This window comes from Vombatus ursinus, unplaced genomic scaffold (genome assembly GCF_900497805.2).
Source record: "Vombatus ursinus unplaced genomic scaffold, bare-nosed wombat genome assembly UNPS02014781.1, whole genome shotgun sequence".
NCBI lineage: Eukaryota > Metazoa > Chordata > Mammalia > Diprotodontia > Vombatidae > Vombatus > Vombatus ursinus.
This window is the reverse complement of record NW_020954559.1, coordinates 44,543,985-44,559,167: the sequence shown is the minus strand read 5'-3', so window position 1 is coordinate 44,559,167 and position 15,183 is coordinate 44,543,985. Positions and strand designations below refer to the sequence as shown.

General features: G+C 39.4%; 1 protein-coding gene across 2 annotated transcripts in view; it reads right to left on the bottom strand.

Moving 5' to 3' along the window:
* Positions 1 to 15,183, bottom strand: part of LOC114046229 (UDP-glucuronic acid decarboxylase 1) — a 148,350-nt gene that overhangs the window by 15,792 nt on the left and 117,375 nt on the right. For both annotated transcript variants that reach the window (XM_027866470.1, XM_027866472.1), the window contains exon 11: positions 3,641 to 3,684. In XM_027866470.1, coding sequence (XP_027722271.1) covers positions 3,641 to 3,684 — 44 coding nt within the window. The remainder of the gene's footprint in view (positions 1 to 3,640; positions 3,685 to 15,183) is intronic.

Below are 15,183 nucleotides of genomic sequence, written 5' to 3'. Positions count from 1 at the left end.
ACCCCGCCTGAAGGCCAGCTCTCCATCTACTATGGCTCACACTGCCTTTCTCCCTTATTATTATCATGATCACCATTATTCTTCTTATATTCAATTGAGTTCCAATAGAAACAGTCCTAGAAAAGTGAACTATCATACTACTATTCTTTAATTTCAATTGACTGTTGGGCAGATAGATAGTATAATTCCTTTTTGCAAATGAATAAATGTACTGGGGTATCAGTCAGTCAACAAGTATTTAATCAGCACTTGACCACATGTCAGTCACTGTGCTAAACACTGGAGATAACAAAAAAAGGTAAAACAAACAAACAAAACAAAACATGGTCTTTTTAAGGAGCTCGCATTCTAATAAGGGGGAGACGACATACAAAAATACTATGCATATACAAGATAGATAAAGAATAAATGGGAGATGATCTAGCAGTGGTGAGGATGGAGAAGGGCTTCTTTTAAAAAGGAATGGGGGAGGGAGTGGGGATGTAAGTTGAGTTTTGAATGAGACCAGAAAAGCAAGAATGTGGAGGTAAGGAATGAGAGTATTTCAGGCCTGGGGGATAGGGTTATGTATGAAGAACATCAAGTACAAGGGATGGGGAGGTGTAGGAATTGACATCATCAGATCGGTGTTTTAGGAAAATCCCTTTGGCAGTTGACTAGAAGGCGAATTGAAGTGGGGAAAGACTTGAGACAGGGAAATCAATTAGCAGACTACTGCAACAGGATGGGTCATGAGAGCCTGTAGCAGGGTGATTACTATGTGAGAAGGGGAAGTATTCAAGAGATTTTGGGAAAGTAGAAACCAACAAAACTTAACAGATTGAATATGTAAAGCTCAATTTCTGTGTCATCATCACGTGAACATGGGTAAAACTCTATCCTGAGCCTAGGTTTTTCTCTTGTGTGAAATGGGGATTATACTGAAAGAGTTGTTGTGACGAAAGCATTTGTAAATTGTAAAATGAGTGAACATCAGAATGTCTTCATTCAAGCAGGAATTGTACTGAGCAACATTATATTAGCATTTAGACAAAACTGTATCTATCAAAGAAAGAAAACTATTTCTTTAAAAATAAAAAGACTTCCACCAATTAGTTCAAGCTTGTGAAGATTTACAATGTAAAACACACCAGGTGAATAATGTAAATAGAATGCCACTCAATGTGAAGAGAGTAAACTAAGAAAATCTCGATTTCTGGCATTGTTTTAAAGTAGAAAGGAACCTTAGAGATGATGGAATCAAAATGACTTAAGAGTTGTTCTACTGAAAAGAAAAATGGCACTGGAATCAGGAGATTCAAGTTATAGTGCCGGGGCTGCCACCAAGTAAGCTCCAAGACCTTTGCTGTTGTTCAGTTGTTTCAGTCACATCTGACTCTCTGTGACCCCAGGTGGGGTTTTCTTGGCAGAGATACTGGAGTGGTTTGCTATTTCGTTCTCCAGATCAGTTTACAGATGAGGAAACTGAAGCAAACAGGGTTAAATCAATTGCCTGGGATCACACAGCTAGTGAGTGTCTGATGCCAGATTTGAACTCAGCAAGATGAGTCTCCCTGACTCCGCATGACACTCTATCCACTGCACCACTTAGCTACCAATGGGCAGGATTATTTCAGCTCTTTGGTATTCAATTTTCTTAATGGGTGAAATGGAAATAATACTTGTACCACCTATATGAAGCATCTTTATCATAAAGCATTACATAAATGTTAGCTAATATCATTAGACTTTGATTTGATGAGGATGTCTGAAAAGGGGTGAGGAGGGGAAATAAAATGGGTGAAAAGTGATGAATTTCCTACACATAGGGTTGAGCAGCAACCCTACTGCAATATTTATCTCCAAACCTATGAAGAACTAAACAGTACTAAACTATACTACTACCAGAATCCTTCTACCATTCACTCTATTTTATATGTGCCTTGGGCTGTTCCAATTGTTAAAACAATTTTTTAAAAACAGTCTCTTAGCTGGAGGCTGAAGGATAAGGAGAGACTTCTACAATTTCCCAAATTGGAAAGGGCCCAGTAGACAGATCTTTTCCCTTCCTTGAATGCTGAGGTCATTCTTTTGAACTTAGGACTCAGGAAGACCTGAGTTTGAATCTTCCTCAGACATTTACACTAGGTGTACAACACTAAGCAAGTCACTTTCACCTCTCAGGTCCTCAGTTTCCTCATCTGCAAAATGGAAAGGGTTGGACCCAATGGGCCTTAGAGGCTTCATAATTCTCCATCTACAAGCCTATAAGCCTAAGAGAAAATAGTCTAGGAATGGCACTGAATTATACTTGTGACCAACTTTTTGTTGTCTCTATGATGGTCTTTATCCCATGTAACCCTACTTTTCCCAAGTCTTTGCTGGGTGGATGTAGCAGCCAAGCGACTATACGGTAACTGAGGGGAACTTCTTCAGCACTCTGTGAAGTGAGGTGGAAGAGGACCTCCAGTAACTTATTACCCCTGGTCACTCCAGGAGAGTAGGTCACAGATCACTTGTGCGTGTATGAGGGGGTGATTTCCAATCTCAGAGTTCTCACTGAACTTTCAGCCAGAACCTGATGCTGAGTACTCTGGATACTCCTTGAGAATATAAAATGCAAACTCACTTCTGGGGAAAAGAGACCACTGGAAAGATTAAAGACTAAGTTTATCCAATTAACAATTTTGTCTTGGAGAGGTGGGGAGAAGGGAACCTGGATTCAAATCCTGCCTTTGACACTTACTACCTTGGTCAAGAACACAACTTCCCTCGGCCTTGTTTTCCTCAGTGGTAAAATGAGGTAAAAAATTTAGAAGGTCTCTTCTACCTCTAAATCTATGATATTCATGGCTATAAAATTACTAGAAAATCTTTTAAGGGGGCATAGCCTATTGACTAGAGGAATTTTCATAGAGAAGAGTATAACTTGTGAAAATGTATTTTCTATGGAGGTATATAACATAACATAACATAATTAGTTTGGAGGAATGGTCTTGCCCATTATGTGTATAGCTATCCAAAAACAGGATGGACTAATTTCTTCAAGTATATGACTACTTTTCTGGGCTATTATGAAGGAAATATGTAACTATTTCAATACAAACAATAAGCTCTCCAGAGGTTAAAAACATTTGCCCACGTTCTTCAAGTATAACAAATCTGCAGAGTTTTAAAGGCTCATCCAAACCAAGGAAGCCTTTTCCAAAGGATGACGCAATGTGCATAGCATTTGTTGGTATGCTGCATTCAACAAACCTTTATCATCAAAGCTGAGGCCAGAAATTACACTGATTAAAAGTCATACCCAGTACTTGACAAATGCAACTAAGGAACACTAGATGGCAGCATGGATTAGGAGAAAACCCACCAAAAGTGGGTTAATTGCTAACAGAGAAACACAAAACTCAGATTTAATTTGAAAGACAAGATTTATAGAGGCTTTTTGGTTTAAAAAAAATCGTAAAAATCTGAATTTATTTTAAAATGGGAAATGGATCTTTTCAAACTGCTTCTTTCCTAGTGTATCTTGGAACTTTACAAAATGAAAATGAAGATCCCTCAGGACCACATCTTATCTGTCCCTGAACCAAAACCACCAGAACTGGATAACAGACCCTTCAAATTAATTACATGTTACAAAAAACAAACACGCCCTTACCTGACATACTGGAATGCTCGAGTCTGAGACCCAGAACCGTATACCTAGGAAAACAAACAGAAAGCCTATCAAGAACACAGTCGTACACAGGGGTATGCTGGTAAATGTTTAACAACCAGCTCTACAAAAAAAAAAGTATACAACCTAGGTTTTGAGTTGAATCTTCATTATTAACATTTTCTTACCTTCTTAAGCCTAGACAATCCACAAAACAATAAGTCAAGCCTTGTTTCATAGCTTTTACCTATTTTAGAGATACAAATGCTTGCATTGAAAATTTGGGGCAGCTAGGTGGCGCAGTGGATAGAGCACTGGCCCTGAAGTCAGGAGGACTTGAGTTCAAATCCGGCCTCAGACCAAACACCTGACACTTACTAGCTGTGTGACTCTGGGCAAGTCACTTAGCCCCAAGTGCCTTTAAAAAAAAAAAATTAACAATTGTTCTGGGTCCAACACACCCCTAAATCACTCCTGAAGGCATGGAGAGGATCAAATTCCAAAGAACACAAGTTAAACTTGAAATGAACGTGTCTAAGTGTTGGAGATATATTTCACTCTCAACAAAAGTTTTTCTCTATTATTCTCTCCTATGGTGAAAACACTTCAGCTAATATTAATTCACATTTACCTAATGCTTTAAAAGCTTCCAAAGAGGAATTTGATCCCAGGTCTTCCTAACTCCAAGCCCACTACCCTAATCGACTATACCATGCTATCTCTCATGCTGAATGGTATTTAGCAAAGGCAGCCTAAAAAACAGCCTGAGGAATTGTCCTCAGGGTGGTACTCTTTTTGATGGCCCACACAGAATGCTTCGTACCTGAGAATATTATTATATACTGCTGAGAAACTGGGTCATTACATTCTTGGCTCCCCGATGAAATGGTTTGAGCTTTTCAGTTTAATTACCTTTTCTAGCACTGACATTTAGCACTTTATTTTTAAGTGCTTAGGGCATAACTAGCCAAGACTATTGAGACCAGATAGCCAACACTTGCCATTTCTGGATTGGGTTATGACTACTTCCTTATACTTCAATCTTGAGTGAGAAGAACACTGGGGATCAGAAAATTCTTACTGCAAATAGCCCTAAATTCTTTAAAATGTTTTCTTTAAGTAAAACTGTAGAAAGGGAATGTGCTAGCACAGGGGGTTTGCACACAGTAGGTAGGCTCTCAAATATTCATTTTATGAAATTTTGGGAAAATATAGAGCAGAAAAGAAAGCTTACAAAATGGTTCATTGAACCTTAAGAGGGGAAAAACTGGGGCAAGAAATGATGTAGTTGCTTAAATTTTTTTTAGGTTCAAATCTGTGATTTCACTGGTAAATGGAAACCCTCAGATCAGTTAACTATTCTGCAACTTACTATCTTAGAAAATTGCCTGCAGCAAAAGAAGATCAAATGAAGTAACATTTGTAAAAGCATTTAGCCCAGGGCCTGGCACATAGTAGGTAGTTAAAAATTGCTTCTTCCCTTCACTTCCTTAAAGTAACATGGCAGGGGTCATACAATCAGAATGTATCAGAGACATGAACCCAGCTTTTCTAGACTTGAGATTAGTTCTCTTTCCATTGTACCACACAGCCCTCTTACGATAAATAAATACATGTCTTCAAAAGGAAGGGACAGATATCCTCTTGGTAGAGCAACTTCATGATGATAAATCACTTTCTCTGCCAAACAGATGCATTTTGTTAGAAAGATTTCTTTCTTCAATGGGGGTTAGATGGTGGAAGGGAGGGAGAGAAAGTATATGTTTGCTAATAGAAAATAAATGTTTTTAATACATGTATGCTATATTCCTGAAATATATGACAACTTTTTTTTTAAAGCAAGATCAGTGTTACCGATTCTTACATGTTTTCCACCTTGGGTTGTGGCCCAAATTATGGCATCAGAGGTTCTACAGAAGGATTTGAAGGATTCTTAGAGGGAAGCACATTTCACAGTTTCATGGCCAAGTGTGGGAAGGTTTTGCTTTCTGTTTTTTTTGGTGGGAAGCAGAGAACTATTAAGAAAGATTATCTCTGAGACCAGCTCCTCTCTCAACAACAGCTGCAATTCTGACAGCACAGTAATAGTGCCTCCTTGTACTACCATGACCACAAGGTATATCCTCCCTCCTTTCCCAAACAGCTTTGAAGGGATAGATAGCTGCCACAGGTACACTTATTCTACCACCCAAATTCCTACAGAGTTCAAGGCTAGCTGGTGGGGCTGAGTGGTTTAGAATGAGCTGCAGGCTGAATAAAAAAATGTAAGGGTTGGAAGGAGTCTGAGAAATCATCTAGTCTAGGGGTTTCTAACTTGGGACCATGAACTTTTAATAACTACATTTCAATGTAATAATTTCCTTTATAATTCTAAGAATTTTATTTTATGCATTTAAAAACATTACTATGAGAAGGGGTCCCTAGGCTTCAGATGGCCAAAGGGATCTATGACATAAAGATAGGTGAAGAATTGGTCCAACCTAACCTTCTCCCTCTGCAGCCAAGGAAACTGAGTCTCCCAGGGTCAAAGTGAATTTCCTAAGGTCACACAAAAGTGAGCAGCAGCAGAACCTTGATTCCAACCCAGGCTTCCTTAGCTCTCAGTCCAGTGTTCTCTCCATAATATCATGCACCCCAACATTTAAAGAATTGTTTATATACCTACTCAAGTTTACATACCTACTTATATACATACTCAAGTAATACCTACTTGAGTTAACTTTTAGCCCTTATCTCAGCAGAGAGTGCTGGGCCTGGAGTCAAGGAGACCCGAGTTCAAATCCAGCCTCAGACACTTGCTAGTAGCTGTGTGACCCTGGGCAAGTCACTTAACCTGTTTGCTTTAATCCACTGCAGAGGGAAACGGCAAGCCACTCTAGTATCTTTATCAAGAAAACTCCATGGACAGCATTAGTGTGTTACTATCCACAGGGTCAAAAAGAGTTGGACACAACTGAACACACAAGAGTCTATACACTAAGGAACAAGATGAATTAAAGTAAGTATGGACTTGGAGCTAGAAACCAGGGTCAAATACCAGCTCTGACAATACTTGTGTGACTTTGGGCAAGTCACTTAACTCCCTTGGCCCTAATTTAATAATCTATAAAATGAGGATGTCAATAATGCTTAGACCACTAATGTTACAATATCACTGTGAGATCCAAAGGAAACAGTGCAAAAGCATAGATACAAGCTCTAAGAGTTATTTATAGTAATAGTTTTGTTGTTGCTGAGTCTTTTTCAGTCATGTTCGACTCTTCATGACCCCATTTAGGGCTTTCTTGGCAAAGAGACTGATTTGTCGTTTCCTTCTCCAGCTCTTTACAAATAAGGAAACCAAGGCAAACAGGGTGAAGTGACTTGTCCAAGTTCTAAGTGTCTGAGACTGGATTTGAACTCACAAAGAAGAGTCTTCCAGTCTCCAGGCCTGGTGCTCTTTCTACTGTGCCACCTAGGTGTCCCATAGCAATAGTAGCAAATCTATTTAGAAAAAAAAAAAAGCCTTGTAACTCAAAGGTAGATTTAATGATTAATAATATATTTGAGTCAGTCAGCAAACAATAATAATAATTAGTAGTAACAATGAATTAGCATTTAAGCTTTAAGGCTTACATACTGCTTTACAAATAATATCATGTTTTATCCTCACAACAATCCTGGGAGATAGGTGCTATTATTATCCCCATTCTACAGAAGAGGAAACTGAGGCAGAAAGAGGTTAAGTGTCTCACCCAAGGTCACATTGCTAGTATTAGGAGTTACATTTGAACTCAGTTCTTCATGAGTCCATCCACAATGCCACCTAGCTTCCCGTGCATGTACATAGACAGCCAGTATTGTTTGCACATTTTAATGCTTTCTATAATATATTCCACATTCTACCTGGAAACTTCATTACAAGACGTATACCAGTTGCCCCATCCAGGGACACTCATTTGCATAATGTTTTCCTCAGAGGAATACAAAGTTGCACAATTAGTGTTCAATTGTGGTAAATTCCCTGTCATCCTGACAAGTGTAATTTCACAGCAAAATGTCTATTTTTTACTTGAAATTCTCAGTTATTGCTTTTCTCTATTGTGAGTAAGCACTAATTTCTCTACTGTGTGTAAGTAAAATCCCTAATTTACCCTTCTCTTGTTTTTAAGAAGGGGCAGTGGCAAGTCCTACCAGAAGAGTGCTTTGTGAAACAGGCAGCCAGAAGACAGTGCTAACTCTCTGGAGGTTTTTCCCTCCTTCAAAGTCACTTAAGGCTTACGTCAAAGTGCTGTGGAGTCTACGAAGTTCATTATGAACGTTAATCCAATCCCCATGACTGGGCTCTCAGAGTCCTCCTCTTTACATCCCTTCCTGTTCCCACTCAGAAATATGAACTGGCCTTAGATATCCTAGGGTCCCTACAGGCCCAGTTTAGAATGGGCTCAATGGGTGAAGGCTGAGTCCATAAAATCAGATGTGGGAAATAGGGAATGGTTATCCCTGATTCTGAGCAATTTCACGGTCTTCCCTGGGCTTTTGTTACATTTGGGGGAGAAGGGTTAAGAGGGAAGAGGGTCTGCTAATCCTAATTAAATAGTGGGAGAGAGGAATCTTTTACCTAATAAACCAGTGACCATGTCCCTCACTCATTCCAGATGTCACACATTTGCTGTTGGCATGCGTATGCGTATGTGTGTGTATGTGTGTGTGTGTGTGTGTGTTTGTGTTGAGTTCTGATGGCTCAGAATAAGTGTAATAGTAACTGCTTCTGCTCTGGCCAGAGACTATGAGGGTCCTCCCCTCTCAGATTCATTCTTTCTTGGAGACAAACTAGGCCATCTTTTGCCTCAATTCTTTCCGAGCCTTTAATTACTAAATGGACTTTGCCTCAGACAAACTGAGACCCAGGAAAGACTGTAGCTTAGAAAGGTCATGGTTTCCCACTGCATCTGACTCATCGCCAGTCATCCTAACTTGTGTCTTGTCACTGGAATCTGATGACTCTGGAAGAGACAGTGAGGCTGATAACTCTGCACAGCTCTGACTCACTTAAATCCAATTCACTTGTCAGTCAAGACATCACCCCATGACGTCACTGGTCCTCTTCAAGAACAAAGGACAAACAACAACAATCTTCAGCAGTAACTAAGAATCGCACTGGAGAGAGTGCAGGACTTGAAATCAAGATCTGATTTCTTGCCTCAGCAACTTAATGGCTATATAACCCTAGGCGAGTCACTTAACTTTGTTGAACCTCAGTTTCCTCAAGTGTAAAATAGCGACACCTACCTTTCATAGTTGTTGTGAGGATCAAAAGAGACAACACATGTAAAAATCCCTTTGTAAACCTCAAAGTGCAATATAAATATTAATTATTGTCATTATTATTATTAATTGGTGTTTGCCCTAAACTTTCCTGGCAGGAATCAAAAGCCCAGGTCCAAAAGTCCAAATCCACTCTATTTTCCCTCACGCCATGATGCCTTCAGTCTCTTACTTTGGGTTGTCTGCCTTGGGGGCAGCACATACTGAGCACTCACTGTGTGTCAAGTTCTGTTCATATTCAGTGAGAATGACTGACCTTTGGGTCAGTCTGAAACCCAACGTGATCCTCTGCTGGCCTTCCAAAGAATACCAAATTTCTGGGTATTCTTTCTACCTGACAGCTTCACCAGGTAGTAGGACTAGGTCATTATGGCACCATAGGTCTAAAGCTGGAAGGAATTTCAGAGACCACAAACCTCCTCATTTTACAGAGGAGTAAAATGAGGTCCAGAAATGTTCAACAGTCCTTTAGCTGTGGTATTGTTCAGGGTGACTGTTGGCCCACAGCACTGGGCTATAGGGTGATCATATTCAGGCTGCAAATTGTGGTCACTTGTTTTAATTACTGACACATATCATTACTGTTGGGGGGGGCACATAAGATTACACTTTGTCAATAAGCAGGCCAAGCCTATTACCTAGACAGCTTCAGTTTCATGGATCTCTAAAGGCAGGTTTACAGATTCCAATAAGGAAAAATACCACTAAGGATTTTTAGTTGTTCCAACATTTGCCATTCTTACATCGGTACACAGCATATTTCCATGGGCTCCACTGAAAAAAAGAAAGAACACCTCAAATGCTATTTAGAAGCTTCAGTTTCATGGATCCCTAAAGGCAGGTTTAAAGCTTCCAATAAGGCAAAATACCACTAAGGATTGATAGGTTGTTCCAACATTTGCTATTCTTATATGAGTACAAACAAACAGCACAGTGTGGTGCATAGAGCCTTTGGTGTCAGGAAAACCTGGACTTGAAAGTCCTCCTTTATCAGCTGTGTGATCCAGGGCAAGTCACTTAACTTATCAGTGCCCTTAGGCAATCCTTTAAAGCTACAAGCTGCAGAACAGGTTTCTGACATTGACAAAATCACAAGACTGGCACAAAACAAAGACACACACAAATGCACAAATACTCATAAATACCCCCCACCCTGCCCTAATTGGCACAGAGAAATTAAACAATGTTCCCAGCCAGTATATGCCAATCTACATGTACAGGACATATGTGCAGGACTGGAGAAGATGACAGTACCAATCAGCAATGTTATGGCCAAGCAATAAGACTTACGCAGTCTCTTATCTATGAAGAGTCTACTTATAGATGATTCATACACAACCATGGCCACTCGGCTCTATTCTCATATCTCTCTAAATTACCTCTTCCTTGTCCCAACTCTGTCAACTTCTGATAGAGTGATGGACCCAGCTGTCATGGGAAGAAATACTCCATTTGCCCTCCCCCCCATTAATAGTCTCTAATAGCCCTCCCCAACCTGAGCTTTTTTTACCGTATCTCTATCAGGGTTGCCTTAGGAATCCCCATATTTTAGCTGCTATCTATTTGAAGTACCAGTCCCTCAAAAGCCACTGGAAACCAACCCCACTTTGGTGTAGTATACAAAGCCCTGGACTCAGAGCCAGGTAGATGAGTTCAAATCTGATACAGCCTTATTAGCTGTGTGACCCTGGCTTAATCTCTATGAACCTCAGTTTCTTAATCTATAAAATGACAGAGTTAGATTTGATGACTTTTCAACTCTAAATCTATGATGCTATGATTCCATGATTTATCCTGGGTGTCTCTTGAGCACCACTGCCAATGGATTTGGATCAGCATAAAAGGTGGAATCCTCACTGTAGGCATGTATAGATATGAAGGGGAAAACGCTTGCCCCTAGAACTTGGATGGGGAGGTAGGGAAGGAATTTGCATTTAAAATATAAAATTCATTATCCCACTGAAATAACATTACAAAAGGTAGGTAAGTTCATGGTTCAGTAATAGTATATAACTTAAACGGGCACCCATGGGCCACCTCCTCATCATTAACAGCAGGAATTCTTAACCTTTTTTGAATTATGGATCTCTTTGGCAGGCTGGTGAAGTCTATGGACCTTTCTCAAATAATTTTTGTTGCTTACATTCATAATGGAAGGAATGCTAAATTCCTGTGAGAGGTTTATGAAAATAAAGATGCCATTTTCACCCCCATCCAAGTTCATGAATCCCCTGCAATCTATCCATGGATCTCAGGTTAAGAACAACATATTTTTCTATGAGAAAACACCTTCTAAGCTCCAAAACTCTGATGTAACAGATGAACTTCTAAAGTGAAATTAATCTGTTATTAGGGATCCCTAAAAGGTATATTTTTTCTCTGGCATGGTGCTTTGCTCAAATCTTGTTGTAAGTCACCCACAGGAATGTCCCCTTGGCACACATGTGTTTGACAACTGCTAACATTTTAACCACACAAATGCAGTCTGAAAGCTTCCTCCTAAATCCCCCCTGCACCAGACAGCAGCAACTCTGCATATGCTTAATGTTAAAAGAATAACGACCCATGGCAACCAAGATGAGAGTACTAAGAGATTTGTATGAAAATATGGTGTAAGAGAGGAGAGAGGGAAAAAAAGATTTAATTGAATTTCTCTGCCCCAACTCATATACACACACTTTCTATGTGTAGGAATCAAGAGTGCTCAGAGCACAGGGAAAGCATCAGGCACAAATACACACGAAGCCCTATGTTATAAGGCAGATTAGACCCCATGCCAATTTTCTCCTCTAAATATGACAACAGTGAGGCTAAATTTTTAGAAGATTCTGCCTTATTTCCTCTTTGGAAAGGAAAAATAAAGAGAGTTTCTGGAGGAAAGAATTGATTATGTGGGGTCGACATTCTGTGCAATTGTTTAGTAGATGACAAAGAGTTTAAAGATGATTAGGGAGGAAAACCAGCTACAAAGAATGAGTGGGACAGTGAAGACCTGGACAGGGGGTTATACTTCAGTCATTATTTTTACATGTGTTGTTGCCTCCTTCTGCTGGTTCCCACAGTCTGCCGGTTTCCATTTGTGGTTTCGATTTTAAAATCTTTTATTTTTTTGAAGAATGTAGCCATAATTCAGAAATCAACAAAAGAACTAATATCAAGGCATCTTTCTAGCTTCCCTTTAATGCGACTGCCTTTCCTCTATACACGTTTGTTTGTACAAAGTTGTTTGTGCTTTGTCTCATTAGCCTGTGAGCTCCCAAGAGAGCAGGTACTGCCTGTCTTGCCTTTCTTTGCCAGCTCTTAGCATAGTGCCTGGAATATAATGGGTATATAATAAGCACTTGGTGACTTGACTTAACTGATCTTAGAAGAGGGAGTACCCTCAAAGTGTCCATCTACTTTCTATTTTCAAAAATATGAAATAAAGATAATTCCTGAAGAAAGGCTAAAATCAGCCATGCATACATACCTTATCCCTCAGACTAGAACTATTCACACCAGTTTGCCATTTATTTTTTAAAAATGAAACTGTGGCGTGAATAAAAAATTCTTCTAAAACTTTACTGAATAGCCAGTTTAATATGAAACAAGCTAAACTTGTATGGAAAAAGTGATGGAATCACGGAACTTGGACTCAAATTCCACCTCTATTGGTGTGGCCTTAAGCAAATTGCTTAAACATTCTGGGCCAGTTTTCTCATCTTTAAAATCAGGGGGTTAGACCAGACAACCCTTCTAGTTAAAAACAAAGATGAAAAATACCTTATTGCCCTATTTTTAAAAGCTCCTAAAACAAAAAAAAAATGTCTATCTGTCTGTATGTATACACACATACATATGAAATTTCTAAAACAGTTGATTCCATTCAAATTCCTGGTTATAATGTCTGTTGATTTGGTTATGAGATTTTTTTTTTTTAAAGATTTCTAAATGATATCCTTTTTTACCATCATGATAAATGATCAAATTGGGCCTTTGGAAAACAATTTATGGGTAACTCTGTAAAGGGTGACTTTGTAAACGGCAATTAAAGAGGCTAAGTTGGTACTGATACTAAACATTCCTTTTCCCTTAGAAATGACACTTAGAAAACACACATGAGAAAAGAAAGGATGTGTGCGCCTCGTTATTTTCCTTCCTCTAAGGAACTAAGTTTTTTCAAGTGGATTGGGGGAAGTAGGGGGAGGTTTTGTACAATCCTTCTCAAGATAATAGTCAAAGCATTAGTTGGCATGAGTTTGCCAAAATGCTACCTCCAACACCGCATAGGAGGCGCAGGGCGGGGGGGAAGGCATTGATAGAACTGCTTGAAAAGTCACCATAGGAAAGTATCATGATAAATGAAAAATAATCAAAAGACAATTTAATAAGAAAAAAAAAAAGCAAACCCCTCCCAAATGATCTTCCTGATGATTAGCTTTCTTTTCACCTTTCCAGACTATACTACTGAGTGCTTTGTAACACAGTGCACTCACTGATGGCACCAGCCATCCTTGCTTCCTCCCTACGGAAGCTCTCCAGGCACAAAGACAACACATGAATTATTGCTGCCTGCCAACAATAGATCTTAGTCTTGTGACACACTGGGAGGCTCTGTTGGCTGACTAGCACTTGGGCTCTGACTGCTGCCAGGAGGCTAATGAATCAAGACCATGCTTCTAGGAAGATCTCTGGCAGTTTTGCTCTTGAAACCAAATAGCTCTGATCCCATAATATAAAAAGAAGGGCTTCTGTATATAATAGGTGAAAAGAAGGAGGGAAAGAAAAGTAAAAAGGAATGTCAACTCGGTGATCTATGTGGCACCGAAGACCAATAGAGCCCCGATTGAAGGGTGGCTGAGAACCTCTAAGAGAAGTCAAAGGGAAATGGGGAAAGAAGCTATCAATGCAGCTACAGTGATTTAGTCTCAGGTGACAGAGACAAGCATGCAGCCTCTGGAGCAAGACACAGACTTAGTGATGCTATTCATGAGAAAGAAACAAAAACAACACACCTAAACGCATTCTTATTATTTAATATTCTTCCCTAACACACCATGCTCACAAACCTTGGGGTAACAGTATGTTTAAAGTGGAAATCATTTCTGAGATGTGGATTACTACAGTGGGACTAGGCCAGTTTAGCTATAAAGTATTCAATGAATGGGCTTGCCATTGTTTTCATATATTAAAAAAAGATCAATTATTCAGTTTGGCACTTACTGCCCCTTCCTAGTACAGCTCCAGTCCACCCTTCCTGACTTATTTCCCATCACTCATTCCCATACTCTACATTCTGGCCAGAGTGAATTATTTATTTGTTCCCTGAACTTGGCATCTCAACTACTGCCTCCCTCCCTTTGCATGGGCTGTTTCCTCATTCCTGGAAGGTAATCCTTCATCATTTCTGCCTCTTGGAAGGGACCTCAGGATCCAATGAGTCTAATCTGGAGCTAGAAGGGGCCACAGGGCTATCGAGGCCAATCCCCTCATTTTAACAAATGAGGAAACAGGCCTAGAAAGATTTAATGACTTATCTAAGGTCACACAGGTAGTAAGCATTAGACAAAGGATTTGGCTCTAACTCCAGAGCTTGGACTTTAAAAAAAAATTTGTTTCACGCTGCCTCTTTCAATTCAGATGAATCTTTGTATAAGAAACCTTTTACGATGCCAATTTCTAGTGTTCTTTCCCTCCTGAAATTTCTTTGTATTTACTTATATTTACATATCACCCCCCCAGTAGAATATAAATTCTCCTTATAGGTAGTGACTGTATTTTTTTCCCTATTCCCCAATAGTTTGGGTGTAACAATTTGCTTAAATGCTTCTCTTTGTCAATGTGAGTCCAATACTATATTCACAATAACATGGGAGCATATTCAAACCTTGCTTAGGATACATTCCATTTAGAAATATATCATTCTCATAATCTTGAGAGAACTCAGTGCTCAGTTCAATACTTTGGATGATTTGTGATATCTAGTTGTTTCCTGAGCTCTGCAATACTTTGCATCAAGGGTTCTTCACTTTTTTTTCCTTTGTATGATAAATCCCTCTTAGCAGTCTGGTAAAGCCTCTGGATCCTTTTCTTCTCAGAATAATGTTTTCAAATGCATAACATTAAGTATAGAGTGATACAAAGGAAACTCATCATACACAGTTATCAAAATATTTTATAAAACAGGTTCAGGGACTCCAAGTTAAGAATCCCTGATTTAGTTCCCCTGAAGAGGTGTCAATTCAACTACCAACAAGCTC